General features: G+C 42.1%; 1 protein-coding gene across 1 annotated transcript in view; it reads left to right on the top strand.

The window, feature by feature from the left end:
- ITGA9 (integrin subunit alpha 9) overlaps positions 1-13,504 on the top strand; it is a 350,162-nt gene that overhangs the window by 17,020 nt on the left and 319,638 nt on the right. The window contains exons 2-4 of the mRNA XM_061585893.1: positions 118-245; positions 1,887-1,993; positions 7,679-7,802. Coding sequence (XP_061441877.1) covers positions 118-245; positions 1,887-1,993; positions 7,679-7,802 — 359 coding nt within the window. The remainder of the gene's footprint in view (positions 1-117; positions 246-1,886; positions 1,994-7,678; positions 7,803-13,504) is intronic.

The following is a 13,504-nucleotide window of genomic DNA, read 5'->3' as shown; positions in this document are numbered from 1 at the left end:
CATTGTTTCACAAGGGTGTTGGGAAACATCAATTGCCAATGAGAGAGCTGTCACTGTGAAACTCGTGTGTTTGTTTTCTTCTTGTAGAGTTAATTGAACATTCCTCTTGATTTCCAGGGTCTTGGTCGGTGCCCCAAAGGCGGATTCTAAATACAGTGCATCTCTTGATTCCCCAGGAGCTGTGTTTAAATGTCGTGTTCACACTAACCCTGATAGGAGATGCACAGAACTGGATATGGGTCGAGGTATGTATGTGTCTACCCTTTTTAAAGTTTACAAATAAACTTTGTTTTGAAAATCTTCTCTTCCAAAGAGGCTTTGGGCTTTCCTGCATGGGAAACATATTCTGACTTTTTGTGCTAATGTGGCTGTACAAAAAAGTTAGATCCATCCTCTTTGGGAGCTTCTGTCAGTCAAGATTTCTCAAAGGAGGGCATTGGTGGTATAATTTGACCAGGGAAAGTATTTACTGTTGGCTGCGTTATGATACTGTCAGGTAATTATTCAAGACTGCTATGCATATTTTCTTTTCCCCCAGTTAGCTGTAGAACAAAATAGCCTTCATAAAGCCGGGAATGATATGTCATGCAAGCACATAATTGTAATCTCATCTGTTTTTCACCTATGTGTCATCTTGGTGTTCCACCTTCCCATAGGTTGCTAATGTAGGCTGATATGGGCATGTATTCTGAATCACATGTACAACTATTCCTCCAGATGTGCCCCCATTGCCCTCTAATTAACAAAAGGTGCTAATGCATTTTGAGGTTTTGATCCAAAAGCTCTTTGAAGTTGACAATGTGTAAAATGTTACAGCTGCCCTCTGGATATCACTCTTGCTGTTCATGCAATGCTAGTAGTGTTCCTGGATGTCCGTGCCTCACTGCTGCTGGGAGCTTACCCTCTTCCGTAGAGTCCTCTGTGTCTCTGTTTGATCAAGACAGGTTGGATGGAGGAATACATTCTATCCCAATATAGCATTAACCACCAGACCAAAATGTGTGTAGAATTTGATTTCCTTAGGCACTATTGTGATGATAACATTGTGCAAGTTTCCCATGGCCAGTTACATACCTACTGAAGCACTCTCACGTTCACTGATGAGTTTGGAAGTTTGAACTCTATTAACATAAAATGGGCCCTGATGGGTTAGACCAGCCTTTCCCAACCAGTGTGCCTCCAGATGTTGTTGGACCACAACTCCCATCAGCCTCAGCCAGCATTGCCAATGGTCAGGAAAGATGGGAATTGTGGTCCAACAACATCTGGAGGCACATTGGTTGGGAAAGGCTGGGTTAGACCAAAGACCCATGTCGTCTACAATCCTGTTTCCTACAGTTGCTAACCAGATGCCTATGGAAGCCCAGAAGCAACAGGTAAGTGCTATAGGACTCCTGTTGCTGTTCCCCAGTGTCCTAGTATTCAGAGGCATGAGTGCTCCCTCCTGATCCTGTGTGTAGCCTAGAGCCACTAGGACTGGTAGTCACTGAGAATCTTACCCTCCATGAATTTGTCTAAACCCCTTTTAAAGCGGTCCAAGTTGGTGGCCATGACCATATTGTCTGGTATCAAATTGCATAATTTAATTATGCTCTCTATGAAGAAGTACTTCCTTTTATTTGTTTTGAATCTCCCACTGTTCAGCATCATTGGATGTCTAGTTCTAGTACTATGAGAAAGTGAGAAAAACCTCTTTCTGTTTACTATCTATTCTTTTTATATTACATTGGAGAGAGTATTATGCTAACTTGGATTCATCCTGACTCTACCACATATATGATAAATAACTGTAGACTAGCTGGACTGGGCATTGCCTATAGAGATGAAAGAATGTGATCTTTCTCCCATATTATAAACTCTTACCCTTTCTCTTGCGTTCATTTTAGCAAATGTTCAAGGACTGGCCTGCGGGAAGACATGTAAGGAGGATAGAGATGATGAATGGATGGGTGTAAGTCTGGCAAGGCAGCCCACAGCTGGAGGAAGTATACTGGTAAATTCACTGTTTCCTTGATCTCATCAAAGTGTGAAATGGCATACTGTTACCAATAGTAAACATGTGTGAATTAATATGCTTTACTGATGATTGACAGAGTCCAGCTAACTCTGTAATCACTTCCTTTAAGAGGAAGGCAAATTGGATCCCAGGGATAAAGGTTGCTTCTGGAAAGAAAGCTTCAGAGGAGTTACACCTGCTTGTGTCTTCCTTCAGGGCTTCCTCTTAAAAGTAATGAAAGCTTTAGGACTTGGAACAGAATGAATGGCACTTTGTATTCCTTTGAATGAGTAGTCTCCTTTCTTCTTCTTTTTAAATGAACTTAGTGATGCCATGCATAGGTGTTATATGTGTATGTGTAGAGACAGCAGATACATTATATCTCATGGCATAATTTTGCAATAAACCTTCTAATGCATATTGAAGCTAAATATTAAGCAGGTGAGTCCTGGACGATTTTAGTACACTTCTTAGACTTGCATACCTTGTTTTGTGAGTGATCCTTGCGGCGTCAGACATTAAGTACTGAAGTCTGCGGGAGTTTGTGTTTTTTCTGTGCTAACGGACATGAGTAATGATGGTGGACTGGTGTGGATTATTCCAGAAAAGAACAGTGTGATTGCCCACACCCATCCAGCCTTAGCTGCCATTATCTATTTTTGTGACATCATTAGCACATATGATGTTACAATAGGCCCAAACAAAGGTGACCCAAAATTACTTGCAACGATTTGCAAATATTTATGGCACCCCCCCCCAGCATCTTCCATTTTTAGCAGCTGTTGCAAAAAACACTTGCCCTATTTGGACACTCACTCATCCCTCTGGGGGAAATTACACAAATAAGATCTCAGCACAACTGGACATTAATTTGGACCTTGTAGTTTATAAGTGGTAATGTGTATGCTTAGGAAGGAATGGATGTCCTCTATCATGTGAAAACTGTTCCTGGCTCTGGTTATGTATGAACCAAGCCTGTGATTTTTAGGAGGAAACTTCACTGAAATTGCTCTATCCAAAAATGAAAAACTGAAGAACGTTTTGGTGCAGTTCGAGTGTCGTGTTTTTTAGATCTAATTTTGATCATGGTGACAGGTCCCTTTGCACTGATGTGTTTTTATCCTAAGGCATGATTGGTTAAATTAGCCAATAAAGAGACTCAAACAAGTCTGCTGGCACTCGATTAACCTTTGCTTCTGTTAAATATCCATTTGTGATAGAAAACTAAACACAAGACCAGAGAAGAGTAAAGTGCTGACAGGATAAGCTTAAAATATATTTTTTAAAAAGCCTCTTGGATTTTGAAATATTAACATGAGAATTAGTGTCTGTATTAGTTTAAGCATTTCTATAATACAATAGAAATTCCATGGTGGAACTGTCAAATTCATTATACTATTTGTACTGGAAAGGTAATTGGGAACAGTGCATTAAAACTTGGAGAAAAGCCATGCATGCTTTAATCTTGTTATTTCAAGAAACACCTGAGCTATTTATCATGATGTTTGTTTTTTCCTTCTTAGAAGTATTCCCATTTTTATTTTAAACAGCCAAATGACTAAACCTCTAACTTCATTGTAGCTTCCTATACCTGGGGTTTTCTTACCCAGCACATTTCTTACAAGGAATTCCTTCTTAGCTAAGCAGACCCCTACAGCCAGCAGGATTGGACCCTCTGCTCACTATGGAGGGTGTAATCCTGCTCAGGAGGGTCCTGTGGAGGGTGCAATCGTGCTCAGTTTGACTGTCCATGTGTGTTCCCTTGCTGGGAATAGCTGTGTGCAGCCAAAGCTTAGTGTGGGGCTGTTTGACAGTCTTCTTGAAAACAGCCCCTTGCTTCTTTTTCCAGAGGCTGTCTCCTTCTTTCTGCCTGACAACCTATCCCCTGACATACCTGGATCACACTGGCAGCTTTGCTCAACCCAGGGTGATCTGGGGCTGTCTTGACCTGACCTGGTTAAAGCCTGGATCTGCCTGAATCAGTCCTATTCATTTCAGGATACAGGCTTCGTCAGTGCACAGGAGACGTGTTTATCAAATTCTGTATGTGCAGTGATCTCTTCATGGCTGGATACCTGAGCTCACATAAAAGCTTAGTTGTTACTTTAAGAAAACATCGAAGGTCTAGTGAATGATCTGGTAACTTCTGATGATCAATTGCTGAGGCTAATCAGGTGTGGACCTGGTCATTGACCTGGACAGGAGACCTCTGGAAGATTAATATTAGAAAAGGATATAAATATAATACATATTTAAGATAAAGCATCCAAGCTGAACTTTATTCAGTTCACTATTCTGCTGGCTCCTTTAACCAGTGGTTAGGTGGGGTATTCATTATGCCAAAATTCCATTAAATTTTCCCATGGGACCTTGTGTATAGTAGTAATTGCATGAACTTTGAATGAGGAAGTGCCTAGTTCAATCTTTTGTCTGCCAAGAACTTGCTCTAGACAAGCACAGAGACTCCATAAGTATGAATTAGCTTTGGGAATTCACTTTCTCTGGAACAAAACTCCTTCCTCTCAGCTTTACCGTGGCTATGGAAAACATCAGTACTCATCTTAACTATGGTTAATGTTAACTGCCGTTTCCCTTACTGTGTTCTGGAGCACATTTAATTATAGTTTACCATGGCTAAAGTAGCTAACCAGGGGTAGTGGTTAACCATGGTTAATAGTGCTGATGTTTCTCTTAATTGTGGTTAAGGGAGAAGAGGAAAATTGTTTCAGAAAACTATTTATGGTAAGTGGCTAGCAGGGATCCTAGTTCAGATGGAGGCCAATGCTATGTGCAGAAGATTCTAGGTTTGATCTCTGCCATCCCCAGTAGCGGGTGAGGTGAAAGACCTTTGCCTGAGATCATGGAGAGCCGCTGCTAACCAGAATAGAGTTTGGTCAGTGGTCAATGATGTGGTAGTCCACAACACCTGGAGGGCATCACGTGGGCTATCAGAGTAGTAGATAACACTGGGCTAGATTGACAATTTGTCTGACCTGGTAGAAAGCAGCTTCCTGTGTCAGCAGCCTCATTGCACACTTCTGGCTCTAAAATGTAGATCAGATTTTGGCATCCTGGTAAGATGGCTCCAGTTTATTTGCTTTTCCTCCTCTTCTTCCTGCCCTTACCTCATTTCCGATTAATTTCTAGTGGTGCCAGTGAATTGCTGCTGATCTTCTGCATTTAAAGCAATCATTACTGCTCCTCTGAGAGAATTTAAGTTAGCTAACTTATGCGGTCACTGGCAGTTTCTCCTGATATAGGAAATATGAATGAGGAATAATACTTTGTGAGACTTTATTTACTTAGCCATAATTTAAAGGGGCCTTTTGTTGCGACAATTTGTATTGGCTATAAATTTTCTTTGCATTCAAAATTCCTTTCTTCTTGCAACATGTTCTCTTCTCCAGTTTCCTAGGGGAGACTTGCAGAAAGTTGGCTTTGATGCTGTATGTCTGTAGGATACTGTCTTCCATTAAAATATATGTGTGTGTTTTGTATTCACAGTGGAAATGCTCCACGAGCAAAGCTATTTCCTGAATACTCTAGATATAAATATTTCATGATTTCTTTAAAAAACGATTCTGAATGCAGTGCATGTAGGGCATTAAAACATAACTGGGTCTACTTAAAAGAGCAAATAACTGAGTTCAGTTTCTTACGTACATATGGCTATCAAACCAAAGTGCCATTATAAACATCCTTTGTAGAATTGCATTCCTTGTTCTGACATAAGAGAGTTTCACAGAAACACTTAGGACCAAGGGCATCCGTTGGCTTATGTGATAAATATCTTTTCAATAGATAAATGCACTTGCATTTCTGAGCACATCGTGTTAGAACTAAACAAATCTGAAGCTTATGTGACGTGTTAATTTCATTGCTAACGCTGTTAGGGTACAGAGAAAGTAACCACAGTGAATGGTCTTAAAATACACTTTTTTCTTTTTGCAATTTAGGCAGCGATCACAGACAGACAGACATCTGGTTGTAAGCCTCATTGAACTTGTGGGACTTACTTCTGAGTAGAGTTGGCTAGGATTGCTTTGTTTGTCTTAAATATATACAAAATGAGATTTTTGGGGGGAATTTTTATCTTAAATATATACTAAATTAATAGGGCTTTGAACTGTGATGAGAATCCTGTATTTTCCACTGAAATCTGAATTGTTTTTTCTTTCTGAAAGTAATAGTGGTGATGGTGGGGGTAAACCCGCCAATTCACGGTTATAAGACCTCAAGTCAGAGTGAAGTCAGATTTTTTAGTAACCATAGTTCCCACACAACTTACACACAAAGTGCTGGAGTGGACAGCCTCTCTTCGACTGTGCCTTGCTTCCTTTTCCATTCCCCTGGCCTTGCAGTACATGTTGTGTGGACGGAGCTACAGTATACACTGCAGTGGGAGCATATGTAGTCCAACAGTGGTTATGTATATGCCTTCCATGCATTGGCCTGAACAGTGAGAGGGACCACTTGGCCACTGATGCAGTGTGTTATCTGCCTTGTCACATAAGGCACAGGAGTTTCTTCATGTCTTCTGGATGTAGCGACATGCTGAAGGCTATGTTGCACTGAAGATAAGCAACGGGAGAGTGAAGCCATCTAGTGTGAATTTACAGGGTGGTGAGGGACCTGGAGCAGTGGATGAGCCGTGAAGTCTGGATCCTTAGTTGAAGATTCTGAATGCTTTACCTCAGAGACAGTTGGTTGCCAAGCTCTCTTCCTTTAGGTGACACTTTCCCTCAGGCTGGACTTCAGGCTGCGAGGAACACTCCTGCTGACTGTGTCTTCTGCAGATAATAATAATAATAATAATAATATTAAATTTATTAGTTGCCCATCTGGCTGGATGTCCAGCCACTCTGGGCGACGTACAAGATAAAAACAATACATTAAAACGTTAACATTTAAAACCATAACAATAAAAACCTAACCCACCCCAAAAGCCTGCCTGAAGAGCCAGGTCTTCAAGGCCCGGCGGAAGCTCATCATAGAAGGGGCATGGCGGAGATCATTTGGGACTGAGTTCCACAGGGTGGGGGCCACTATTGAAAAAGCCCTCTCTCTAGTCCTCACCAGTCTAGCTGTTTTAACCGGTGGGATCGAGAGAAGGTCTTCTGAGGCTGATCTTGTTGAGCGGCATCCCTGACGATGCTGGAGGCGCTCCTTCAGATAGACTGGGCTAAACCTCTCTACCTTGGAATCACTTTTTGGGGGCATGGCAGCCAAGAAAGGACAATGGGATGAAGAGGTAGTAAAATTAGGAAGAGCCGAAAAGGTAGATAAAAACATTAAGGCCCAGGGTGAAATAATTTACCTCACCGCATCTTCTTACTAATAAAGCATGAGGATAACACAGCTAGTAAGGTGACTTATTGACTGTTCTAAGTGTCGGTCAAGGGATTGTATTTACTTGGATGACAAAAGCAGCTGAACCTGTTCTTGTGATAATCTAATAAATTTAGATTGAATCTGTAGATGAGAAAAGTTCAAAAGCTTTCATTGCTCCAGTAATGTCCTTTTAAGAATGGAGACGCACACCGTAGTCCCTAAGAGTGTCATGAGTGTTAAGATTCCAACCACCTTCAACTTTCAGGGTGGGTGGGAACCCACCTGTCTGCCTCCATTGATTTTCTGGATCCAGATGTAAACATTTTTTCCCATGTGGTTTGCTCACCTTAGGCCTGTGCACACCGTTGGAAAAATGTCTACTATGAGACGGAATACATCCTCCCTCATGGTTTCTGCAACATCATCCCACCCAATCTAGGCTCCAATGGTAAAAAGTTGATGCCTTGCTATGAAGGTAAGGGGATATTTTTCTTTGTCTTCGTATGTACTACTACTTGTGATTTCAGTCCCATCCAGCATGGCCAGTAGTCAGGGATGATGGGAGCTGGAGTCCAACAAAATCTGGAGAACCATAGCTTCCTCGTCTGTCCTCTCTGCAATGCAATTATGTCATGTATGGGCCTTTCTTAGTGTGGGGATCTGGTGGACGGAGGGATGGGGAGGCTGCCAGATTACTAGAGTCACTTTGTGCCACGCCATAAGGGCCATCAGAGTGACCACTTCATGGGACAATGTCCTTTCTTTTTCTGTGTCACACTGTAAAGTGCCAAATACACTGTTGGTGCCATATTAAAAAATCATAATAAATAGTATCTCACCATTTGTTCAGTAACGCAGAACTGGGCATATGTGGTTTTATCTCATTTTATCCTCATAATAAGCCTTTGAGGTAGACTAGGCTGGGAAAGTGACTTGCCCAGTGTGCTTTGTGGCTGAACTGATATATGAACCTGGCTTTCCCATATCCAAAGAAAACCCTCTAGACCAGCCTTTCCCAACTAGTGTGCCTCCAGATGTTGTTGGACCACAACTCCCATCAGCCTCAGCCAGCATTGCCAATGGTCAGGAAAGATGGGAATTGTGGTCCAACAACGTCTGGTGGCCCACTAGTTGGGAAACGCTGCTCTAGACCATCCCTCACCAACCTTCAGGTGGAGTTGGACTACAAGTCCCATCATCCATGATCATAGGCAATGCTGGCTGGGACTGATGGGAGCTGGCATTCAACAACACCTGGACTAGATTGGGGAAGCTACTGTGTTACGGTGTAAGCCTCTGCTTGTGCCACATCACCTAAAGCAGGGGACAGGACTGGGCTGAATGCTGACTCTTGCTCAGAGCTTAGAAAAGTTACTTTTTTGAACTACAACTCCCATCAGCCCAATCTAGTGGCCATGCTGGCTGGGGCTGATGGGAATTGTAGTTTTAAAAGTAACTTTTAAAGCTCTTGCTTTAAAAAGACTTCTGAAGTTGGCATCTTCTTTTTATTCAAATACAATTAACAAATCAACGTGTGTGGTTGTGCAGTTAAGAGGTTTAGGCCTTAGCAATTAGACTTTAGAGAAATATTCTGGAAGGCACTTCCTTAAGTTTCCAGTAGTTTCTTTTTTCTTCTTTCAAATGTTGGTCTGCCTCCCTTCCCCTTTGGAAGCTGAAATTGAGCACTTTGATGCAAGCAGATCTTCACCGTCTCTTCACTTTTGAGCTCCAGTGGGAGCCTGCTTTGCTACTGATATTGGAAAAGGTACTAGTTAATGACTTTGATGTTAGATGTGCTCAAAGCTGGAGCTGTCTTGAAAGAATGGATTGGTTATGTAAGAGAGTGAAACTTAATGGATTTAGTTTGAATCGGGCTTAGGTATTTGATTTGTGCATCTTTTTCCCCGATGTGCTGATTTCTCATCTCTTCATTTTCCTCCAAAGTCAGAATGTGGTGAAGAGCGAGTGCATGGAGCACATATACCTCCAACTTCTCAAAAATCCATGTTAGATTGGATTTTACAGCTGGTGACTGATAGTTTGGTCAATCTTTTTTACTCCCATTTGACAACTGGTTGAGCTATCAAAAAACAGGAAACAGTTTTGAAAAGCAAGCAACAGCAACAACTTTGTGTGTCTGCCAACTATACTTCAGATCGTTAACAAAGTGCCTGTAGACTTAACAACTATTTTGGGAATAATTGTCTGGTTTTGGTTCCACATTTGGAACATACACGCAGAAGACATTATATGACACAGAAGGGGTTATATGTGGCTTCCAGTCAGTCAGGATACCTGGAAACCAGTTATAGTTCAGAATATTCTGCAAAATGGCAGAGAAGATTGAGTGAAGTTGTATACTTACTAGGTCTTTTACACTGCTGAGCTTAAAGCATTCACCCTCATGAACCAGTAGACCTTGGCTGTAATACTGTTGGGATTTGCTTTTGACTATTGGGACCAATTTTATTTTTTGAGAACTTAGTCTTATCTACCTCTGGGTGATCAGAGTTTAGGCTTGTTACAGATTCCCAAACTCCTAGCCGTGGTTAGGAGAGCAACTGCATGCTGGCTTTAGTGCTCCCTGAGCTTCCATTCTTCTAATCTCATGCACAAATTTCCCCTTCTCCTTTTGGAGGTAACTGTGGTTCAGTGATAAATTTACGTCACTGATAATGTTAGCCATGGTTAGCATTGGACCAGGACTTGCAATCAAAGTTTGAAACAAATCTGTATTCATATTAACCATGGTGAGTTTAATATTGGTGCTTTGCCATTGTTTGCTCCAAAAATTAAAGGTTTGTCAGGATTTGCACTCAGGTTGTAGCTAGGTGTGGGTTGGAAGAAAGCATGCAAGCCTGTGGCACATTCCTGATAAACATTTCATCTGTACAGAACTCTAGTCAGCTTATCTCAGGTGCTACCTGGTGTCTTTTTTTGCTTCTTTGTTGAAGTTTCTGAAATAAAGCAAGAGCTAAGACAAAGAGAAGTTTTCAACCAGAACTGTCCCTAAATGTTCAGCTCCTCTATGAAATAAGTGCATCACACCCAACATTCTGAACAAAGAAGAAACTTACTGTTAATGAGAAAATCTAAGGGCCATTACATTAAAAGTGAGGCATTGGAAGCATGAGTAATAGCCTTTAGTTTGTGCTTCTGGAATCCCCATTTCTGGTGGATACTTCCATTAGTTCTCAAATGCTGCAAGATGCCTTTTTAGGTGCACAATTGGTAAATGTAAGAATAAGCATGGGAATTTAAAAGCTAGAGTTGGTTAATGCATTGTATTCTTTAACACAGTCATACACAGTGATTTACGTCCTGCTTATAAAACATCTCGGGGAAAAAGATGGCCTAGACGGAATAGCACATTCCTTTATGCTTCTTGCCCTTCTGATAAAATTGGTTTAGTTTTAGTAAACAAATAAAAAAATCAGCTCTTTGCAAAGTTTGCCTAACCATATAAATAACTCCATGACATAGCTTAGTTGAAACATTGTGGAGGTCCAAGTTTAGCTGCCAGTTTTCCCATTTTCATAGTTTACCAGGGATTTGCTTTTCAGAATTATTTTAGGGCTACTGAAGGGGTAGCCTTAACACAAAACAACCCCTGCTTTCTCTTTGCTGTTCATAGAATCATAGAATAGTAGAGTTGGAAGGGGCCTACAAGGCAATTGAGCCCAACCCCCTGCTCAATGCAGGAATCTAATTTCTCATTGTGACTTTGGATGTAACACTGATGATGGAATGGACAGAAAGTACAAGATGCATTGGGTAGAGGGGACAGCTTTCTGTTTTGGATACTACACACGTGTGAAAAAATAGGAAGCACAAGGCATTGTGCTTCCTTTCCTCCTGCATCAGTGTTTTGTCTGAAACTTTCTGTCTATTGCTGTTTCTGTTATATTCATCATGGGAACAGTTACCCAAGTAAACAGGTGTCACTTTGTGCAAAATGTATGCATGTCTGTTGGTGAACATACATTATGGGAGTCAATGCCAATGTATAATAGTATCACAAGAACATCCCCATGTATTGAGAGGGGGAATGGGTGTGTGTACTAGCTGAACCCCCGCCACCTGTGTGTTTGCATGTGTGAGAAAAGTCCCTATGCGTATACTGATGTTTGTTTATTTAAAAGCATTATATACCATTTAATATTTCAAAAATCTCTAAGCAGTGTGGCGTAAAACAATCAATATATCATTAAAAACGGAAACAAAAACACAACCTAAAAACAGTAAAGCAGCAATATAAAAACACATAAAAGCATATCAAGGTGAGTAAAACAGAAATTCAGAAGATTCAGACACATAAAACATGGTGCAGTCTTACAGGCCAGGGAAAGCAACTGGTGAGCAACAGAAGGGCATTCGACAGTACAGGGGCAATAGCAGAAAAGGCCTGTTTTCAGGTTACTCGTCTGTAATACTCTGCAGGTTCAGGTGCCAAGAGTAAAATTTCTCCAGGTAATCTAAGTGATCCTACAGGTCTATAGAGGGACGGGCAGTCTTTCAGGTAACCTGGTCCTGAGTTAACAAGATCTTGAACATGGCCCAGTAGCTGTTTGACAGTCAGTGCAGTTTCCTCAGCACAGGGGTAATATGTGTGTGTGCAGGACCTCCACTTACTAACCTAGATGCAGCATTCTGCATCAGCTGCAGTTTCCAAATGAATCCCGAGGGAAGCCCAATATAGAGCGCATTACACTAGTAGAATCATGAGGTTACAATGCATGAATCTCAGTGGCTAACTAACCCTGTTCAGGAAAGGACATAGTTGGTGACCCAGCCTAAGCTGATAATTGGTGCTCCTCACTACAGAGGTCACCTGACCCTCCAGTGGCAGAACTGGATGTAGGAGCATCCCTTGACTATGCACCTGTTCCTTTAGAGAGAGTGCAGCACCATCCAGAACTGGTGAACTCCCAGTTTCCCAGATCTGGGAACAAAGTCTCAGTCCTACTAAGATTCAGTTTCAGTCTGTTGTCCCTCATCTAGCCCACCACAGCATCCAGTAACTGATTTAAAACAGTCACAGCTTCTTTTGATTCAGATGTTATAGAGAAACAGAGCTGGGTGTCATCAGCGTAGTGATGACTCTATGCTCCAAATGTCCTAATGACCATTCCCACTGATGTCATACAGATATTAGACAGCATTGCAGATAAAATAGTGCCCTGGGGCACTCCAGAGCACCACTGCCAAGGGGGCAGACACATAACCCCCAAGTCTATTCTCAGAACCCAGCCTGATAGATAGGAGTGGAAACACTGCAACACAGTGCCACCAACACTCAGCTCACAGAGATGGTCCAGAAGGATACTGTGGTCAGTGGTATCAAAAACCACTGAGAGATCAAGGAAGAGCAACAAGATCACATTCCCTCTGTCCCTCTTCCAAAGAAGGTCATCACCAAGGCCATTTCCATCCCAAAGCAAGGCCTGAAGTTAGTCAAAATAATCAGTTTCCTTCAGGAGTGTCTGCTGCTGGACTGCCACCACCCTGTCAAGCACCTTACCCCCTAAAAGGGATATTTTCAGTGGTGGCTGGTGGCTCCATGTCAGTGGACCAGTGGAATCCACTCCGGGTTTTAGTCTGGACTTTCAATGAGCTCTCCAAAGTGCTGAAAGCCACTAGCCACCACAGGGTATTTGTGACTGAGCAGTAGCTGTTCCAGGGAGGGCTCCTTTAGGAGCAGTTGCACTACAGTCTCTCACAAGATGGCAGACACTCCCCCCCACATGCAAAGATGTGTAAACCACTCCCTGGACCCACCCAATCAACCCCCCTTGGCTAGTTTGAATTAGCCATGATGGGCAGGGGTCAAGAGAGCGTGTTCTGAACCGCTGCAAACACGTTGCCCACGTCCTCAGACCTCATGTGTAGAATTTCACATGAAGGGGAATCCTAGGCTCCTCCCTTGCATGGAGGATCTCTACACATGTATGAATGCCCAGACTTTTTTTGGGGGGGGGGCATAGCTGCTGAGTGCAGTCCCGCATCCATTCTTTTATGCATTTCAGAAGTTTGGAGAAGGAATGGCCAGGGATGGTCAAACATCTCTCCTTTTCTCTTGAAGAATTTATCAGGATATGCCAGTCCATTGGAAGCAGTGTGTCTGTTTCAGGAGGCTTATTGTCTAGACTGACAGGGATATGTATGCTCTTCCTTCTT

Source organism: Rhineura floridana, chromosome 10 (genome assembly GCF_030035675.1).
Source record: "Rhineura floridana isolate rRhiFlo1 chromosome 10, rRhiFlo1.hap2, whole genome shotgun sequence".
In the NCBI taxonomy this organism is placed as follows: domain Eukaryota; kingdom Metazoa; phylum Chordata; class Lepidosauria; order Squamata; family Rhineuridae; genus Rhineura; species Rhineura floridana.
Note: the sequence above shows the minus strand (reverse complement) of the source record. Positions and strands in the feature narration are given on the sequence as shown.